We start from the raw sequence: 21,003 nt of genomic DNA, 5'->3' as shown, positions 1-21,003 counted from the left end.
AAGCCGGCTCTGGAGGGATGGGGGCATGGAAGTCCTTGCTTCCTCCTCTGCTCCCCCATGCCCATGCTTTTAACGTGTACTTGACCAGTGCAAGGCATGGGACCTCCTGGGCAGAGCCAAATGGACCCTTGCCTCCCCTTCCATCCACATTCAGCATGCAGGGCAGTTTGAAAAACTCAGGTGGGACAAGGAGGTTTGTTTCTGTGCCAGTAGCCAGAGCTGTCACTTTCAGCAAAGGTGGATTCCGGAGACTCCATCCACAGCCAGGGCAGCCCTGAGCCCTGCCTGGGAAATCCAGGTCTCATTAGCACAGCTTTAAAGTGACCTGAATTTCCACAGGTTAAGCCCACTCATCCTCTGGCCTTCTATTTTTAGGAACTATGTAAGACTGGAAAGAAATACTCCTACAGGGCCTCCAACTGAGTCACCAACATGTGAGCATCATCCCCTTGCTGAAAATCTTGCAGCCCTCTGCAAGCTCCATGGGTTGCACTGGCAAGGGAAAAAACATGACAGCTGGGTGGGCTGGTGGTGACCTGACTCAGTCCCTTGCGGTGCCATCCTGGTGCTTGGACCCAGACACTTGGGCAAATAATTGGGATTTCTAAATTTGTTCGTCAAACAGAGACTGAGAGGAGTAAAAAGCAATTTATGCCATCTCAAAATCAGCAGTTTTCAGTGTCTTTGTGGTCAGAAAACAAAAGCTTTCGCTTTTGGAAAAATGCAATGTCATGTTTGGGATTTGGGGGGAATTGTAAAGAATAATCAAAAAAGTTTTCAATTTTCAGAAAATTGCTTTTGAGGCCAACAAATTTGTTGAATTTCATACAAAAATTCAGTAGTCTGGGAACTGTGTTTTTTATCACTATTTGAAAACACTTTTCCAGCTTTACTCCAGACCCTGAGCCAGGGTTTAACAGCAGAGTTTATGCAACCACAACATCTCTGAGCAGTTTCCAGTGGATGTCAGAACCCGCTGGGACCTGGCTGCTCGGCCAAGGCAGTGCCTGCTGCTGGAACAAGCAGGTCCCCCCAACCCTGTGCTAACCCTGCCAAGGTACAGTTTCACTCCTGGTGCGTTTATTTGGTTTGTGCATTGTACAGGCAGTGTTGATTATGGCTGGGTGCATGTGGGGCCCGCACAGCACAACCAGGCAAGCGGAGCTACCTCCAAAGGTGGTGTGTGGGAACAGATTGGATTTAACTTGCAGGAGAGGGAAGCATTGTGCAGGCAGGAGATCCTGTAGAAGGGATCAGCTCGCTCTGCGTAATAGCATTTCTTTCCTCTGCTCCCTTGCCCGCCGCCGTGCAGCACGGCTGCACACTGAGATTTCATGTAATTTTGTTTTAGTGCAGAATTTAATGTTAAGTTTAAATATGTAATTATCTTTAATTGAAATTACATCCATGCTTTTCATTAACAAGATGCACAGAGTGAGCAGTGTAAGGCAGTGCCGTGCGGGAGCGGGGCTGGCGCGGGGCTGTCCTGGCCGAGCCCCGCAGCTCCCGCACCCAGTGTCCGAGGTGAGTTAGTGAGGAGGCCGTGGGGCGGAGAGGGGAGGACCCCGCCTGTGCTCGGCTTCGGCATCCCCAGCTCCGCTACCTGTGCAGGCAGGGGCTGCTTCCCGACCCCGTTCCGCGCCTCCAGGGAGCTGCGGCTCCTGCCCGGCCCTTCTCCCCCGTCCCAGGCCCTGCAGGGGCACCGGGCGCTGCTCACAGCGTCTCTTTGCCGTCGCCATGGAAAGCCAGAGGACCGCGGACGGACGCTGCCCCGACGACCCCCGGCCCCGGCGGCGCCCGCGCCCGGCCCGGAGCTGCGCGGAGCCCCCGCGCCGGTCACCAGGGGGTAGCATCGGCCCGTCGGCCGCTCCGCCGGCACGGCCGCTCCCCCGGCTCCCCCTGCTCCCCCCGCTCCGCCGGCACGGCCGCTCCCCCCGCTCCGCTCCCCCTGCTCCCCCGCTCCGCCGGCACGGCCGCTCCCCCGCTCCCCTGCTCCCCCGCTCCGCCGGCACGGCTGCTCCCCGCTCCGCTCCCCGCTCCGCTCGCACGCCTGCTCCCCGGCTCCCCCGCTCGCTCCCCTGCTCCCCCGCTCCGCTCGCACGCTGCTCCCCGCTCCGCCGGCACAGCCGCTCCGCCGGCACGGCCCGCTCCCAGCTCCCCCTGCTCCCCGGCTCCCCCTGCTCCCCGGCTCTCCCTGCTCCCCCGCTCCCCCTGCTCCCCGGCTCCCCTGCTCCCCCGCTCCGCCGGTTCCGCTCCCCACGCTCCCCCGCTCCACGGGCAGAGGATTCCGCCGTTTCTCACGCTCCGTTGCTCCGCACGTCCCCCCCCATCCTCCGCAGTCTTCGTTCCTCTCGCTCCCGCCGCTACCTCCGGCAGCGCCCCAGTCTTGCTTCCCAGGGCCCAAGCATCGGTTTCTTGGCCAAAGCGTTTCCCTAAGTGATCCTAAAATCCCGTTGCCATAAGTGAACCTTCACGGTGGCCCTGGCCCCACTGTCACGTCTCATAGGAAAAACCATCCATTCCCAGATTCGGTCCTTTTCAGACCTTAAGGTCAGTGATTCAAGTGGACATTAAACTAATTCAGAGAGACAATGTGGTTATGACTGTCTGGTGGCTCTTCTGTAAACCTCCAGATCCTTCCCAATTCCTCGTGGAGATCCACCCTCCAATGGCTCTGCTCCCTGTGGCCTCGGGGGCTCACCAGCACACCTGGATCTGCATATTTAAAAACCAGACTGATCCAGGATGTGTTCTGCATCTTTACAGTCCAATGGGATAATCTGTTCCTCACTCTGACATGGGTTGAAAAGGCTCACCAGTGTCTGACCCCTGTCCCAGAAGAGGGGCTCCCAGCGCTGCCTGGGAGTCCTTGGGAGCCCTCATTTGTGAGGAACAGCCTGGTCAGAGCTATGTCCCCCCAGCCAGCACTTGCCACAGACCCTGGTTCAGGCCAGGAAAAGTGTCCTACATTTTTGTTGTAATGTTGCCTTATGTTTCACTCAACAACCCATAAATTTCACCAGAACAAGCCCATAAAGGGTTGGTTTGAGGACAAAAGAACAGATTGCCCCAGGCTGTGCCTTCAGTGAGAGGCCTTAAAGAAACTCCTGACGAACAGCGAAGTGGCACTGTGTGAGCACTGGGCCATTATCAGGGATCGGGCTCCCCCGCCCAGTGTGGGTCGGGCCCTGTGCTCCCCATCAGCTGCTCCCCCCGACCTGCCTCCTCCACTCAGGGCACTGGAACTGGGAAGGATCCTCCACCTGCACTGATGTTGCACACTGGGGACAGCCAGGGCAGGGCAAAGATGGCACCGGTGCTCCAGAGGAACTTTCTGAGAGAGACCAGAGCCCAGTATGGTGCTGGGGCAGGCAAATGGGGACACCCCCACTTACCAGCTAAATTTAAATTTCTCTCAACAATTATCTTGAAAGCAAGGAAAAGGACTTTTCTGCATGATTGCACTGATCACTGACTATGCTCCATGAACTTGGGTCTTTGCTGCCACCAAAATGTGCAGTTCCTGCACATTTTGCACGCATGGATCCTATGGATTTATACTAAATGCTCTTCAGCCTTGTTAGCAACAGCCAGCGAGACAATCAGCATGTGCTGAAGTTCTGCTCTGACATGCAATCAATTAAATATCAATCAGTTAATCAGTTCAGAGGATATACACAATGATACCATGATGGCCACTTTCTTACACTGGATGTTTCATGCCAGTTCCATGTATGCAGCTTGACAGGAACATTAATTTTTTGTGAGGGAGCTTCAGACTGGAATTTCCAACCTGTGGGGCAGAGCTGGACCAGTGCTGCTAGGGCTTTTGTGGAGGCACTCGTGACCACAACTGAAGAGTTCCCTTCCTCCACATCTCCTGTGTTTGCACCTTCTGCTGTGCTCATTTTCAGCCAGAAAATTGCAGAAAACTTGGGAAAAAATAGTTCAAGAATGTAGGAATTTGCTTCTGAAAAGGAAGAAACTAAATTTGCCATGGAAGCTGTCCCAGATTCCTCTCCCAGCTGTGGTGATAGGACAGATGCCAAAACCCTGATGTCCCACACCTTACTTGAAAGTGTTCTGCCTCTAGAACACTCCTTGTTCTTCCTGCCTTTCTCCTCGCTCCGTGACCGTTCAAACTAGGGCATCTGCACATCTGTGTCCTTTCGCCCTACGAACCCCTGAACACTTGCCCCAATATAGCCAGGACAGGTGGCCCCAGAGACCTTTTCACCTCGGCATGTCCTGCCTGTGCCTTAACCTGATTTGGATGTGTCTGTGATGTGAGTGATACACCTACTCAGAGCCTGAGACCTCCAGAAGCCACTGCTCGTTTCCATAGACCCCCATAAATGGATAACTGGCTCTTTTAATCTTGTTACTAAATTGTAATAGAATTATCCCTCTAATCCTTTGGAGCAAGAGCAGAACTCAGCCACCAATATAAAATTAAAAAAAAAAACCCTACAGTAATCATAGATTTTAGAAGTATTTATTTTGTGCTACTCTCAGATAGACTGTATATAAAATTTTATTTCAGAGGAATAATGTCACATAGTGCACATTGTGGCTTCTCTATGATTAAGTCCTTTTTAATAGGCCGTGTGTGGAGGTGCAGTGCTTTCCCAGCACAGTTCCTTCCTTGCCAGACTCCCCATTAATGGTGTTACCGGCTTATCGGAAAGAGGCGGAATTACCCAGCTTCGGGAGGTTTTTGCTCTGATCTGCTTAGTGGCCTGGGCCATTCCAGGGCAGGAGGGCTCAGGCACTTAAGCCTGTTTCCTCCTCAGGACCATGTGCTCCTCATGGCTCTATTTTCTCACAAGAAACTTTCTAGCTGGTAAATCTGTTTAGAGTGATTGGTTCCTGCTGCTGCTCTGTCTGTCTGTCAGTCTGTCTGCCTCCCTGTGAGCAGGAGCTGCCAGTCCGGGCAGCTGGCACTGCTGACAGTGGGATGGCAGGCAAAGATGGAGCCGGCAGATGGGGCAGCAATCCCAGTAGCTGGGGCTGCCCAGACATGGTCACAGTGAGCACAGCAAAAGCATGTTTGATGCAGACACCTTTGGCAATAAGATGGGGAAGTGTAGTTGGCTCTGGAGGCTAGGGTACCTGGTGCCATCAGCAAAAGGAACCTGGTGCCACCATGGTCAGTGCATGGAGCCATCCTGCTGTCACCCTGCACAGTGCTTCCTCCTCACCAGCACTGTGCAGTAACAGGTCCTGCTCATTCCTGTCCAACCATGGCTCCCAAACCTTAACTCCAACGAGAGGTGGTGACACAGAGATGGGGACTAGGGCAGCAGAGGCTGTGGCCAGGCCAGACAGGGCATGGGGAGAAGGGCTTTGCTTCCTGCAGCACAGCCGTGATGGCATGGGTGCAGAAGGGAAATCACTGGGCTGATGCACGAGCATCCTGTGGAAACAGACGGGGCACAGCCAGAAATGCGTCCCCAGCGCGGGGGCTCGCGGTGGCATTCGTGCAACGGGAAGGAGGAAACGTCGGCAGGAGGGAGCTGCGGTCCTGGTTTGCTCCGCGCCTGGCACGTGGGCGAGACAGGGAGCGGGAGAGAAGCGGGTTAGGGATGTGCCAGAGTCCTGTCACAAAGCATTTGCTGACCTTTCCATAAATATTTCTCAGAAAGGCTAAGTGCCCGGGTCAGCTCAGAGGGTGCCGTGCTGTGCTCAGCGCTTTGCCTGGGGCCGCGGCCACGGCTGCTTTGACAAATAGCAGCTGACCCGAGCACTGCGGGCGCGGGGCGAGCGCGGCCGAGCCGCGGTGCCTGCGCTGCTCGTGGCCATGGCTGCCTGGCTGGGCAGGTGATGCTTTAGGGAAATGAATGCGATTTTGCTCTTAAAAAAGCGAGTGCTGCACAACACAAGACATTTATGAAATGCTGCTTCTCACCTGATGGCTTTGCCTGGATTTCTAACCCCAAATTAAAGAGGCCTTACGCGTTCCCATTGCAAATCAGATATGAAGTGGAAAGAGCTTAGTAGAAGGTCACGTCTTAAAACGTTACGTGAGGGGGAAAAAAAGGCCTTCACAGGGATGATTTTGAATGTGAAGTGTACTCCCCTTTTTTTGGTCATTTGGTGGCAGAGATTGCAACATAGAAATTAAAGTTTGGAGATTTGTACAGTGAATCTCATAGCCCAGAGCCCTGCAAATACAGTGCTGCTACATACAATCACCCAACAAGCACCATCTGCTGTCAGGACGTACTGCAGCTGGCACAGCATTTTACCAGTTCTACTGGTCTGCAAAAAATCTGGTGGTTTCTTACATTAGTTTAACTCCAGGTCTCATTGGACCAGCTTTCATCAGTGAAAATGAACGGGGTGCATTGGTATGTGGTGACAGTTTACATGGGAGTGTTTGAGCACAAGAGGCTGCACTAGATGAGCTGGGCTGGAGTGAAGCATCTGCACGTGCTGCCCTGGGTCCTCTTATGCTGCCCTAGGCACATTTGTGAGCAAGCAGTCCATGGGGTGGGAGGCAAGGTAGACCCTTGCTGCACAGCAGACCTTCAGCATGCTTCTCTTTCCATGCCAACTACGTGGCACATCAGTGCCTTCCTGAGCTCTTTTCTGTTCCCACTCTGACCCAGATGCTGTCTGTGGCTGTCACGGCTGCTCCTGGCTCACCTCCGGCACAGTCACTGCGCTGTCGTCCCCCTCCTGCTTCCCAGAGATGCTGGCACAGAGAGGGGATTTGCCAAAGGTGGTGTCAGAAGTTCAACACCCCAACAGTATCCAAACTGCTCAAGTAATGTTCAGGAGGTTGGCACGAGTGTCAGGGACTCGGTGTGCCCCTGCACTGACGCACACAGTGGGCTGCACAGAGCTGTTCCATTACGCGTGAGTGCAGGAATGCGTGTGCATGTGTGCGTGGGAATGCCTTGGGCCCCAGCCTGCAGAGATTTATGTACATGCTTAACTCTTAACAGATGAGAAATCCCACTGAGACTATGCATGTGCTACAGGTTAAAGTCAGGCATAAAGCTTTGAAGAGTCTAAGTCTTGGATTATAAAGATTATAAATTTTCAGAGGACAAGGACAGCCTCTGTCTGGATGGCAGCAGGGTCCTGCAGACAGAGACACCTCCTGCCTGCAGTTGCACCACCTCACCTTCCTCCCCTGGAGGGTACCTGTGTGGCAGGACTGTGCAACCCCTGTGGGTGCCCAGCATGGGTGGAGAGGGGATGGGCAGGCTGGTGGCCACAGTGAGATGTCAGTGGATGCATTTCTCGGGGTACTGGCTTCAGCAACTCAGAGCGAGTAGAAGGCAGCTGGTGATGCTGCCCAGGAAAACCTGGGAGTCCAGGGCTCCATGTGGGCACTGGCACTTCACCCACTGTTGTAGCAAGACCATGGGGAGCTGATGCAGCAAGAATTGAATATAAAAACTAGGGATGTGCCTGAGCTTTGCCAGAGCAGTGATACTCAGGTGGGGCTGGTGCTGGGTAGCAAAGCCTGTGGTGTGGGTCTGGGGTCCAAGCTGGGTCCCAGTGACCCATCCCTGTCACAGGGAATGCCACAGCATGAGGCCATCCAGCTTTGCTCGGTGCAATTTCCAAAATTGCAAGAGGGCAAGAGGAAACTATTTCCTGTTACTCTGTATTTTTAATTCATATTTCACAGCCCTGCCTATCCTAAATCCCAAGCAGATGGTGCAACTCAGCCTGGCTCCTCAGCAGGATGATCCTCAGGGTCTCCCTGCAAAGTGTACATTTCAAAGGGTAATTCCTCGAGCACTTCTTACCCTTACCGGGAGCCTTTTGAGTATCCATATACTTCATCCCTCCTCACACAGCCCTGCCTTGCCTCATGCCAGTTCCCACCAGGGTTTCTTTTCCCTTTAAAAGGTCGGCAGAGTCACAGGCTCTTATGGCCTTTGAAGCAAAGGGAGCCAAAAGAAAAATAAAAAGAGAAAAGGAGGAAAACCCCTGCATGACTTCCCTGATTTATCCTGCATTATTGTGAGCCGCCCTCACCTCCACGTGGGGTGAGCTGTCCCCCAGCCTTGGGTGACATGGGGGCAGTTTTTACCCTTTGCAGAACAGCCCCTTACCCGCATCAGCAACCCCTTTCTTGTGCTCGAGGAGCATTTTTGCATTAACAAACCCCGTCTGATAATTGTGTTGCAAAAGCCTCACTCTGAATATTTAATAGAATTTTTGCTAGTTATCAGCATGGGAAGGTGATAAATCACCGCTGCCTTTGCCCACCACCAGCCAGAGCCATTAAGGGGTTTAAATCATGGTTCCCACCCTGCCCTCGGGCCGGGATGACCACGAGTTAAAGAGAAAAACAAACAAACAACCTGCCCTCCCTTCCCCAGGCTTCATCCCTCTGAGAAATAAAAGATAAAGCAGCGCTGATGGGCTTTGGGCTGGGCCCTGCTGCCCCCCAGCACCATGCGCCCCAGTTCCTGCTGCCCTCACCCCCTGCTCTGCCCCCTCCGTGCAGGAACGAGGTGATCTTTTAGCTGCCCTTTGTCTTGGAAAAAAATTAATTCTCATTTGCATTACCTCGACTAAATGTCACCCACCGATATTTTGTTAGACATTAGCAATGCTGGCAGAGAGGGGCACGGGATAATTGCGTTCTGCCTAGCGCTGGGATTTACATAATTTCAGACAGCAATTAAAGAATCCCTGGGAATTTTTTTTTCCCTTCCAACCTCTCCTACAAAGAAAGTGTTCGTTTACATTAAGCGCTCAGCTCCTCGCTGTTCATTTGCATAAAATTAAAGGTTTTTGTGTTCTGGAACAGCAGGGTAACATTTAAAATTCCGTTTCAAAAAGCTCACCTTAGAATAATAAAATGTTAATATCATTTCACGGGCTGGAGAAGGTTGCCAGCTGCCTTTCACTTCAAACTTTTACCCAATACTAACTGTTAGGGTGGGTGATATTATTATTATTTTTTTTTTGGTTAAGATATAAACTTTGTTGAAAAAGTAGAGGGCTGTGAATGTGCCTCTGGATGAGTCTCTGCAGGGCTACTCCAGAGCAGAATGTTTGTTTACTCCATAGTTTTTTAATTAAAAAATCATGCAAAAGACCAGCAGTGGAATATTACAGGTTTTAATGTGCCGTCATACTCCAGACTAGGAGAGGAAATGCAATTTGGATCAAACCCCGTTCATTTGCATTCATGGAGATGGAAGTGGCATTCCAGCGCCGGTCGGGAACACCAGTAACTTCCTTTCCGAGGCTGCAGTGCCATGGCCAGAGCAGGGCCCATGGCTGGCGTGGGCAGGGCGGCCAGGCAGGATGGTGGCTCTGAGAGCTCTGAGCCCATCGTGTGCAGGAGAGGACTGGGAGCTGGGGCTGAGTTGTCCAAGCTGAAGCTCCCCCTGCCATCAGCTGCCTTCATTCTGAGCACTCTATCAGCTCTGAATAATAAAAAATGACATTTCCATTTGAGGATAACACTGTTGAGGTTCCTGGATGACCTTTCTTGTATCACCAGGGTCTCTTGTGCCTGGGAAGTTCTCAGCAGCAGTGCCCATTCCACGCAGAGCCCGCAGTGAAGCACGTCAGACCAGGGAGAGGACATTGGGTCCCCCAATGCTCCCACTGTGGCCAGATGGGCTATCTCACAGAGCTGGCACCCAGCAGCAGGTCCTGCATGGCTGCCCTGGAGGTTGACAGCCAAACCTGGGAAAGGGATGCCCATTTTTAAGGCAGAGTGCCACCAGACCCCCTCAGCCTCTGCCTGACCCCACAGGCACCAGCCTGGGTGCAGGACCCCAGTGGGCAGAGGGCGAGAGATCAGGCAGCCCTGTCCTGCCCTGCCCTGCAGCACGTGTCAAGGGGTCCCCAACACACTCACACTCACCTTCCCCCTTCATCAGCCTCATCCTCACACCACCTGCCAGCACTGACACTGCTTTTCCATGACCACTACTGTCTGCTAGTCCTCACCCCTGCCCAGTGCCCCTTCCCACCACCCTGTCCCCACTGCTCCCCATGGTATCGTGGGGGGTTTCCCTCACAGAGGGGCTCAGGAAGCTGCTGAGGCAGGAGCAGTTCTTCCACCTGGCGTCCTCTTGTCTGCCACCATTTGGGGCTGCTGTAGGATTGTTGCAAAAAGTGTTTCATTAAAAATGAATCCGAATCCCAGCCGCTGTGTTACCGACTGCTTCACAGCCAGGAGAACACAGGGCATACCCTGCAGTCCCTGGTGCCCATTTTGGATTCCCACTTTAGTCTCCAGGCCACCAAAATTCCCACCTGCCTGCCAGCAGTGCCACGTTTACTTAAAGATTTGCACAGGAAATCTGCACCTTTGCAGTCACATCAGCCATGGACACTGGGCAAGCTCAGGCTTGCAAGCACCCAGCTCACCAGCAACCTGCTATAAATGTTTTCCAAACTGTTTTGTGTTTCTGGAAGGTGGGAATTATCATTGCATACCTGTAAAAATGAACATAAATCAGGATCAGCATGCTGTGTACTTCACACGAGAGCTCACAAGTGAAGCACGTGCCGGTCTGGTGTCACCCAGTGTCACCTCATGTGCTGGGACACATCCCCACACTCCAGGTTTCTGTGCTCCCCACACGCTCCTCCTGGAAAGCTTTAAAAGCTGACACCAAACCCAGCTGCTGTGGGTGAACAAAGCAACAAGCAGACAGCAAAGCTGAGGATGAGGAATGAAAGGTTTTACTTGGGGGAAAAGCGGAGTAACCAAATGAAAAAACTTTTTTAAAACAGAAAGGAAAAAGATTTGCTTGGGAATTTCTCTCAGGAAAAGTCATGAATTCTTTTTAAAAACTTTCATTTCAAAATTTGTTTTCATTACTTTTACATTATTTTATAACATCAGTAGTAGTGCATAATGTGACCCATCATATCATGTCAAGTCATGTCATAATATGCATAATAGTAGAGAAGTGCATAATATTACATGTCATATTGACATAATCAGAATATTCTATTATTATTGACTTTGTCAAACTAATTACAAAAATGACATGAAATACTTTGCTGAGGAAAATAAGATTAGGAAAGTGCAATCTGTAAAAAAATTAGTTATTTCCCTTTGCAATCATATTTTTAGGTATTTTCAATGTATTTGTATGGAAATATTTACATTAGCATATTTCATAATGTAATACACTGATATATGTAATTCCATGGAACAATGGAATAAGATAAATTAAAACACTCCAAATCAAATTTTCTGTTTAAAACTATTTCAGTTTTTCATAATAGACAATTCTCAAAACAAAAATTAGCAAATTCTTGGCACCACTTGGGGAATGATTGGACTTGATGATCTCAGAGGGTTTTTCCAACCTCAATGATTCTATACAGATCAATGTCTTAGAATTGCTGACAGCTCTGCAGTGCCAGGGGGCTCTCCTGCAGGGTCTGATGGGCTGCAGTGCCACAGCCATGCCCCAACGTGCTCACACCCGCTTGCATATGCACAGCTGGACCTCAGGCCCCCCACGCTGGGGCTCGCTCTGAGTCCCCTGGGATTTCTAATTGACTTGACACGTTATAAATTGCCAAACTTGGTTGTGATTGCTGTGAAGAATGGTACTTTAAAGGACTCAATATCTGTATATCTCCCTTTGATAAACATTGGCTTGCTGAGCTTAGATCTTATTTATTTACCCTTGGAGCAGGTTCATTACTATGTATTAGGTAGATATGACATATTTATGGAAATATGGGGACTCTTTGTGGAATATATTAAGATTAAATAAATCATTGACTATGTGGTCAAGAACTACAGCAATCCTGATGAATGATTCTATGATTTTTTTTTTAATACTTGTATAATTTTAAGAGCCATCCCCTTTGTGTTCCTGGACTGCTGCAGAACTTCCTGCACCGCCCCAACACACTGGGAAATGCAGGATGTGCACCTTCCTTGTGAGGAAGCTCCAGGTGACCTATGGGGAAGGCATCTGGAAGACCTCCAGATACTAAAACACACCCCTGAAAACCTGCTTAGAAAGCTAGGAAATGGTTCTGATTTGGTTATCCCATGTCATCGCATCCAGTGACCTGCCACATGTATACATTAGAAAAAAAATTTACGTATCTAGCGGCGCCTTTACCAAATTAGTGATAATTACACTTAAAACAGCTATTTTGATATAAACCAAGGAGAGCCACAGTCAATGCAATTTCCTGTGTCCCTTGGCCTCAGTACAAACATAAGAGACAGGCAGAGCACAGCCCACAGAGCCAGAGCTCCTGGGGAGCTCACTGAGTCGGGTCCAGATCCCAGGGAGCACCTTGGGCTCTTCCTCCTGCACCAGGTACATTTGTTTTCTGGCACCTTCTCTGCCATTAAACACCTGCTCCCCACACTGCCCTCCCAGGCTGCCATGGGAGCACCAGGCACGGGTGCAGGCTGGCACGGCAGTGGCTGGGCTCCTCAGCAGGGCATGTGCCACACGTGCCTCTTGGCTCAAGACAACTAACAAACGCCTGGAAATGCTGGGGGATTCTTAAGGATAGTTAAGTAGCAAACTATCTGTTGATAATAAAATTTGCTTGCTTCTCACAGATATCCAATTTGCCTACTATCCAAAGAAAGGAATTGGGTGTCTGCTTCCTAAATTGTTTTAATCTCTGGCAAAGAGTGCTTCTGGCAGAGTCCCTCAGCTGGAAAATAGGAAATGAGTTAGAAACAACAGACAAATGTGAATAATGCATAGCTTAAGATGTCTGATCATGATCTTGAGGAGAGAAGTTTAAATAGATTCCTCAATCCACCTGCCTGTGACCCCCCTGAGAAGGAATGTGCCCTTCCTTGGGGAAATGCAGGGTCAGACCTGGCAGGGACATGCGCTCCCACCCACAGTGTGGGAGCAAGCAGGGTCGTGGCTTCCCCACGCAGAGGTGACATGGTGCCACCTTGTCAGGCTGGGCAGATGCCCACGGCACTGGGAACCAACACCAGCAGCTTGCCAAGGCTTTAACACCAGAGATCTTGTGTCCTAATCTCCCTTGAGGCATTCGTGCACATCCCACTGCTCTGACCTCCAAGCCACCGGCCACACACAGTGCTGCTGGCGAGGGGTGGTGGGTGCTGCACCCACGGGGCTGCCAGGTGCCCACTCCCTCACCTGCCCTCTGCACCCTCCTCCCTGCTTGTGCCCTGCCACCCGCACGCCCCTGCCATCAGGCTGCATCTTTGCTTTAGCTTTACAAATAATTTTCTCAGTAGACCTTCAGACATTTTTCCACAACAGTCTGAAAGGATTTCAAGAAATCTTCAGATTCTGGGAAAAAACCCAACCTCCTGCTTACCTCCCAGTGAGAGGCTCTGTCTTCTGTAGCCCTGCCAGTCACATTCACTTCTCTGTGACACTACTTGAACTTTTCCATACAAAGAGGCCCCTGAGCATGCAGGTGCCCCCTGTGCCCTGGGACAGCCCCCACAGCAGCCTCCTCCCCAGGCTGGATCCATCCTGAATTCCCACCTCAGACTCCTAAGGAGCCAGCAACAACACCTGTTCAGCTTACCCCCAAAATCTGCCCTGCACCCTCTCCTGCCACAGGGCAGCAGGACCCTCCAGAGCTGACGTGATGCTTTTGGAATGGATTCCATGTTTCTTCTCCTCATAATCTGCACACTTTCTGTGAGGACAGAGCTCTTGGTATCACACACTCGGCAGGAGCTGCCCTGAACACTGAAGGAAACGCTCCTTCCCATCGTGCTAAGTGAAACAATTCAAACTGCGAAAATCTTGATAAAAGTTTAATTAGGAAAACGGACTCCATCTGTAACGTATCCCTGTTCTCCCCATGTATTAACCCTTTTGCCATAAATCTGCCACCCTTGAAGAAACCTGCCTTCCTCACAAAACCTACTCAGGGTTCACATTATTTTAATCAGTTAGAGGGGTTTAATACATTATTGATTTTTAGGAGAATTGAAAAAGCTCCCGTATTAAGTCCAGGTTGCTTATTCTTTCTGTATATGACATTCAGGTACTTGTGAAAAATTATACCAATTATGAAATCAGCCATTTACTGCTTCAAAGTGCAATCAGTTGTCACACTGGAAAGCACTTGCTCCTGAATATTATTAGTTGGGCTATGTGCACAGGAAAGTGCTGAGAGGAAAGACTTTAACCAAAGGGCAATTGCATGAAATTTACTTAGAAATAGCTATTTATCACCCTTGGATTTCCTACTGTTCAAATCCACTGCAGACACTTTATGGAATGAAACAGCCATCTCACCAACGTAACTCAGCCAACTGAGGGGTTTTTTCCTCACTGACATTAAATGAAAAATTTAGAAGTCATTGTAACAGCTTAAAGATGCATTATCCTTTTTGATGTGCAATTTTAGCTTCATATCAAAAGCCATATAAAATAACCCCCGCACAAACACAAAAAAGGAACTTTTAAAAGTTTTATGACATGTAGTTCATCTTACCTTTTATGCATCTACCAAGCACTGCTTCTCCTGCTGTTCTCAGAGACCATTGCGTGATTACCACGATGGGGGAGAAAATATTGCCATAGCAGCAGCAGAGCCAGCCAAAGGAAGGATTAGTCTGTGGAGCCTGGGAAACAGAGTGGGAGAAGCTGAGCCCCACCATGCTGGCAAATGCAGCCGAAGTCAGAGCGCGGTGGAATCGTGGGAGAGCTGCCCGTTAGAGGAGCCTTCAGTTGTGTCACAAACTGCCACCATTAACGGGCTCTGCTGCAGGCAATGAAGTGAGAGGGAACATAAATTAGAGAGGGGACATTCAGGAGAAATTCCTAGCTCAGTAAAGGTGTCTTGTCTGCTTGTTTTCCAGAGCAGTCAAGAATTTTGGAAGGCAAGGTCAGATTCTCCAAGTAGGAATGAAGCTGATCAGCCTCAGAGCCCTCACACAGCACCAGTAACATGCAGGACCAACAGGATTTGATTACTGACGGGTGTGACCACTGCTCCTGTCCACCTCCCCAGCTGCATGCAAGGCAATGATTTTTCCTCTTCTAATTCCTCCAGGTAAAATCAATAATAGGAATGGAACAACTGGCCAATTTCTGTGTTGGAAGCATGATCAGGTGGACAGTGGTGAGCCTGGACACAGCACCAGTCACCGTGGGATTGCAAACAGTGCTCCCACAGGAAAATGGGAAAGCAGCTCCTGAGCCTCCGAGTATTGAAGACCTAAATCAGGACCAAAGTGCTGTACCTTGGGATACAGTTGGCTTGACCTCGGTAACAATACCCAAACCTGCCTATGGGTTTGGAAACAACGCAGGATGCTTCCCACTTGCAGGTCTCTCCTAGCTCCTCTCTGAAGAAGGTCAGATCTGAGCAAGAAGGAAGTACAAAAACGGTCTCATCCTCCTCTGTGCAGCAGCTGCATCTCCTGTCAGATGGATCAGATACCTGCTGGTCCCACAGGTGAGGGCTGGGCACCCACCTCTTGTTCCATGAGCTGCACTGGATGAGCCGAGGGACCGCAGGTGTCAGCACATGTCACCTTGCTGCGGCTTGCCAAGACACTTCCAAAGGGGCTCACTCCTGGATGGGAGGGCTCACTCTGTACATTCTCAAAGCAGCTGAATCTGATTCACAAACCATCCACCCTGCCTCTTAGAGGGCCTGGGCATGTGCCACCTGCGCTGAAGAAACCAGACATACAACATGGACAAGGTTTGTGCTATTTGTCACAGTGAAAATCCGTGCTCCAGGAATCAGGCCACTTCAAATTACTCTGTTCTAGAATTTCACATCCAAATGAAGAAGGGGAGAGGACATGCCCAGGGGAGCTGCTGCTCTGACACCCAGCAGTGTGCGTGGGCACCGCAGTGTCAGACACGGTGTGTTACAAACTGCACCAACAATGGACTTAACAGGTGATGCCAACCGAGCCCTGAGAGCAGGCTTTGTAGCACAGAAATAATGCAAAACCAGAACACTTACGATATTTTAACTTAGCAAAAGGATTGTTATAAAACCATTTAATTTAATAAATAGTAAAGTATTTATAAAAGAACCATTTCATAAAGTGTTACCAATTTCTCATACACAATAATATGATTTGCACAAACGTTTGTCCTTGAGGCAATAGAAATTTTCTTTGCAAATCAATCCTTCCAGGAATTGTAATTAGTATCTGCTAAGGCAGCCTGCGGTACCTGTAGCTGTGTTTCTCCCATAAAAGCCCTGATTGCTGCAAGCTCTCACACAAAGCTAACGACACAGAAGGAAAATGCACACCGTCTAGACTATTCATTTTAATCAGGCAAGAGTGATTTTTTGTGGCCCATTTGATATGACTTTTACACAAGATACAACCTCGCTCCACGGGGGCTGGCAGAAAAGGTCAACACTGCCGTATAAAAATACATTTAAAGAAGGAGTTTAGAAAAGTGAAAACTGCAGCCAAGGTCCAGCATTGCTCAGGCAGAGCTGAAGGTGTTGTGTCTATCTAGTGATTTCTGGGAAATGTATAAATCTACCAGGTTTTTTGTGCAGTATTAAATGCACAAAAAAAATTAAAAATGGGAAATTATTTTCTGCCCAGAACCCAGAGGGACAAAAGCCACCATCCAGCGGTCTCTGGTCTGGGACATCCTACCCGTGGGTGCCCACATCTCCTCTGGTGTCTGTCACAGGACACTGGCATCCCTCAACACAGCCACATCCACACTGGCGGCAGCTCCGCACCAAGCCAGGCACGGGAACAGGAGCCCTCTGATCCCTTGAACGCAGTGTGAGGCAGGGGTGTCCATCTGTTGGGGGGTTCACATGGAGCACCCCACTGCCTTCAGCTGCACCCTAAGTGCCCCCAAATAACACAGCAGGAGCTGGATATTATTCTGTGAATAGGGTCTAAAATTCCAGCTGTAGGTCTGAGTTCCAGCATTAATCATGCCATTCATCATCATTACCCGCAGTCGCTCCACTTGCTGCCCCAAAGGCAGAGGCAGGGGCAGGGGCTGACGCTCTCTGTCCCTTTCTGCCTCCGAAGGAGGAGAGGCCAGGCATCAGTAAGATCATTGATCTGGACTGTTCCTGTCCTCCTGAGCAAGAAGGAAGTTAATTTATCACAGGATGGAGAAAACGGAGTCTTTAAATTCTCTGCTTGCTCTTAATTAAACAAAAACCAACTGTGTTTGCGAAGCCCTGCTCCAAGAACCAAACTGTCCTGGCACTGCAGTCAAGTGCAGGCAGCCTGTCCTCCAGGCAAAGATCCGTCTCAGGGGGCTGAACTGACCCCCCTTCCATCTTTGCTGCAAAAACACCAGGGACAGATGCAATCAGGTCTGCCTGGGTGTGTGGCTTTGACCTTGTAGTAGATTGGCTTCTGGACCCTCATGTTACCCAAAACGTGTTAGTCTGCATAGAACAGTACACACATGGGGAGATGGTGCTTCAGAAATGGCACCTCTTCTGTCCAGAGAGGAAATGTCAGCCCTGCATCCACATCCCACTGCAGCCACAGGTGCTGCTGCACCCAGTGCTCAGAGAGCAAGAACAGCCAAGTCCATTGGAAACATGACTGTGAGGCTGCCTGGAGATTTCAACATGTTCCAAGGTGTGAGGGAGAGATTAATCTTAATAATGACTGTCCTCAGCTCACCTGGCCCCATTCAAGCTCCCCTGGACACGCGCAGATCTCCCTGTGCCCCAGCCTGTTCCACACAGAGCAGCCCACCCTGCAGAGAAACCCTCCGTCCCAGCTGCCAGCTCGGCAGCACCTTGAGGCCTTTCCCCTCCTGTCCACGAAGTAAATGAAGTGGGGAGAGCAATACAGTGCGCACTCGCTGAGACTGACAAGCCTGAGCCTCTCCTGGAGCCACTGTGCTGGTATTAAACAGACAAGACAAGCTTGCAGTCAGTTATCGGCCAAAAAAATAATGAAGGAACAAGTCGGCAGAGCAAAGCCAAGTCACCCAGCCCAGCCAAGTGGAGAATTTAATTTCTCACAGGTTCCCCAGCAGCAGAGTGTCTCAGTGCCGTTGCCCTGCGTGCTCCGACAGCTCCGACCCAGTGGCCACAGCCGCTCCATCACTCCCGGGGCTGGGGGAGTGGGCGCGCCCCGGGGCTGGGGGAGCTGTGGGAAAGGGGGTGCCCCATTCTCATTGTTTAGAGCAGGGCTGGGTTAGCATGAGAGACAGCTCTGGCTCGGGGTGTCAGAGGGGAACATTTACCCATCACAGCTGCTGCTGGCCTGAGCACAGAGCCACGTGAGAGCCGTGCTCTGGGAGTGCTTCCAGCCTAAAACAGCCGAGGGCAGGGAGACCCCTGCACCCACCACAGCTTAGAGGGGCTCCAGCACCACGGGTTTCACCAGAGCAGTGACAGGGCTGAGTCAAGGAGCTGTGGGCCCTCTGGCCCGAGGCAGGGAAAACCAGTGTCCTGGTCCCGAGGCCACCAGCATTTCTCCAGTTTGTAAAGAGGGTGAGAGCTTGTGGGAAATCAAAACCAACTGACCTGCCTGAACCAATTCTGGGCTCCTTCTGTTTGAGTGCCTTCCCATCCTTTTGCTTCCGAAAACATTTCTGGGAACTCATCCCTGGTGTCAGTGTCACAAATAGGTCTAGTCAAACAGTCAGTGGTCTGGGATAGCCCCTGCTAAAAAACAGTCCCAGGATCAGAGGGATTTGAGTGTGCTATCTGCTGATGCACGTCAGTGTGGAGTTACCCATCCTTGGCCAAAAATATGGTGCTGAGCTGGAAACCAGCTAGGAACCGGCTTTATTTTCTCCCCCTGGTCCAGCATGTACAAGGGAATTTACTTCCTGGCAGGTTTTTGTTTGCTTGTTTTGGGGGGGATTGTTTGTTTGTTTGGTTTGGGTTTTCCCTTCTCATTATCGCAAGTGCAGCCATGGTGAGCAGGAAATCTACGAAACTCCTTGTCATGCCGGGACCATTAGGGTACCACAGCTTGGCCAAATGCACATCTCTGGGCTGATGCACGAATTCCAGACCTGTTTCTGGAAGCATTTTGAAGTTCAGTTTTGAGAAAGAGGAAGATGCAAGATGCTCCAAGCATAATAGATCTTTCAAAAAAAAGGTAGCTGAGGACTGTTAAACTGAAGCTTGCAGCAATTCAGCTAACAAAGGTCAAGGCTCCCATGGCCAGCAGCACATCAGCTGCCCAGGTTGCCCAGCATCACTGCCACCCCCCCGGGGGCCCCACAGCCCTGCACCCCAGCACGGTGTGGGGTCTTGCAGCAGCAGATTCCAGCAGCTGTCCTCCCTGCTCTGCCAAGCTGCACAGAGCCAGAGGGTGAGTCTGTCCTTGCAGAGTACAGAGTAGTGCCCAGCCCAGCATCCCCCCAGCCTGGCAGACAGGGGCTCACAGGCACCAGGACAGGGGTCCCCACGCCAGTGCTGCCAACAGCACCTGGGCACAGGGAACAGGAACAAAGGGCCTGAACCAGACGGTTTCTGCCCGGGAGAAATCATGCAACGATTTTCAGCTCCACACAAACATTTACAGCCAAGTTATAAACTCCTGGAAAATGCTGACAGACCCTTCGCTCCAGCAGCGCGAGCAGGTGCCCCGTAATGAATGTGCTGAATGACCTCCCCGGAAAAGTTGTCGAGGCAAAAAGCACCGCGGTCATTCGACAAACAATTAGTGAGTGTCCTGGTGGAGACAGCATACTAACAAGGGAGGGAGCCTGCAAGAGCTGAGCAAGCATCCTGCCTTCCCCCCAAATTCCTCCTCTTTCCAGCACAGGCTCTGATCTATAGCATGACTCGCTGGAGCTCCAATAAAGCTTTGGAGATTGTTATGCTAAACGAGAAAAAAAGTAATTGCCTTTTCCCCATCTAGAACTCCAGATATATAACTTGGAGAAATATAATTAGCTGCTAACTTCAAAGATGCATTGGAATTTTTGTAATGGGCATTGAGACCCTGTATTAAAAAAAGCTAAAAGAAAAATTATACACTCCTTCTTGTAAATGGAATAAGACTTAAAGGTTTTAATTAGGATTCACCATGCATCTGCAGCCAGGAAAACAGGAGGAATACCCTTGTAGTACCTTCTCGTTTGAAAAACACGTTGGGTAAGGAGCTTTCTGCAAAAATAATTAAGGGTGACACATATTTGTCTTATGAACAATAATCATCTATTATTAAAATTAAACTGTTCTTTTTACTATATTTAAAATCATTCCAGAAAAAGGGAGATCTTTGCAACAGGGCTCTAGGTCTCTTGACTGTTTGGCATGGGAACGGGAGCACCATCACCTAGCGTGGCCAGGCCAGCTCTGAGAAAAACATGGAACATTCTGCACTACAGTGAAATGTGTGTGCCTGCAGTGTCCTGTGTGTCCCCTGTGACTGCAAGGGGGGTGTCCAGGGGGTGCTCAGAGCCTCTTGTTTAGCCCTGTGGCTCCCACATCAAGAGTCCTTTTCCTAGAAAATCACCTGTGTGCCACAGAGCCAGGTGGCCAGCACAGCCCCAGGAAAGGGCTCAGAGACCCCTTTTTCTCCTTGATGAGAAACCAGTAGAAGCCCCACAAAGGGCTCCCCACTCTGCTCTCAGGGCACCACTGGCTGCTCGAGGCCAGAGGGGAGCTGCAGGCTCAGAGAACACACTTCCCTCGGTGGGGTACACCAGGCACCCCCAACTTGGGTTACCTGCACCCTGCCAGGCTGGGCCTGAGCTGGGAGGACACTCAGTGTCTCCCAGACCACACTACCACAGGGCAAGGGGAGACCTGCACAGACAGCTGCTGGGCAGAAAAGGGAACAAGCCTTAACACTGATGACTGTTCAAACCTCCAGTCACCAGAGAGCATCCTACACCTGCTGCACAGTGGTACCTCTGTGCCCAGGGAGCTTTAGAGTCAGTGAGAGGGGCTGAAAGCAGGGACACGGAGCACTGAGGAGACCAAGCTCCAGCCCACCCAATGCTGAACAGGAGCCTAAAGCTGTGATATCCTTAGGGTCTGTGTTCTGCACAAGCCTGTTTTGGTTCAGGAGTTGGTGCTTGCTGAATAGCTCTGCATCTGTTTCCTTCACTCCACAGTCTGGCAGCAAGAGCAGGT

At 50.6% G+C, this 21,003-nt stretch overlaps 1 protein-coding gene across 5 annotated transcripts; it reads right to left on the bottom strand.

The window, feature by feature from the left end:
- Positions 1-9,093: 9,093 nt before the first annotated feature.
- Positions 9,094-14,633, bottom strand: LOC126642469 (uncharacterized). Of its 5 annotated transcripts, none has more exons than XR_007629446.1 (3): positions 14,425-14,633; positions 10,246-10,619; positions 9,094-9,669 (listed from the first exon to the last, which is right to left on the bottom strand). XR_007629446.1 is itself a non-coding variant. In XM_050320130.1 (2 exons), the coding sequence occupies exons 1-2, from the start codon at positions 14,588-14,590 to the stop codon at positions 9,152-9,154; spliced, it is 684 nt and encodes a 227-aa protein (XP_050176087.1). In that variant the 5' UTR covers positions 14,591-14,622; the 3' UTR covers positions 9,094-9,151. The 5 variants fall into 5 exon arrangements, 1 of the variants encoding a protein (XP_050176087.1); XR_007629447.1 differs by having other exon boundaries at positions 9,094-9,404; XR_007629445.1 differs by having other exon boundaries at positions 10,429-10,654; positions 14,425-14,627.
- Positions 14,634-21,003: the final 6,370 nt, after the last annotated feature.

This window comes from Myiozetetes cayanensis, unplaced genomic scaffold, assembly GCF_022539395.1.
Source record: "Myiozetetes cayanensis isolate MyiCay16 unplaced genomic scaffold, myiCay2020 scf23, whole genome shotgun sequence".
In the NCBI taxonomy this organism is placed as follows: Eukaryota; Metazoa; Chordata; class Aves; order Passeriformes; family Tyrannidae; genus Myiozetetes; species Myiozetetes cayanensis.
The sequence above is the reverse complement of the archived record's forward strand: the minus strand, read 5'-3'. Positions and strand labels throughout refer to the sequence as shown.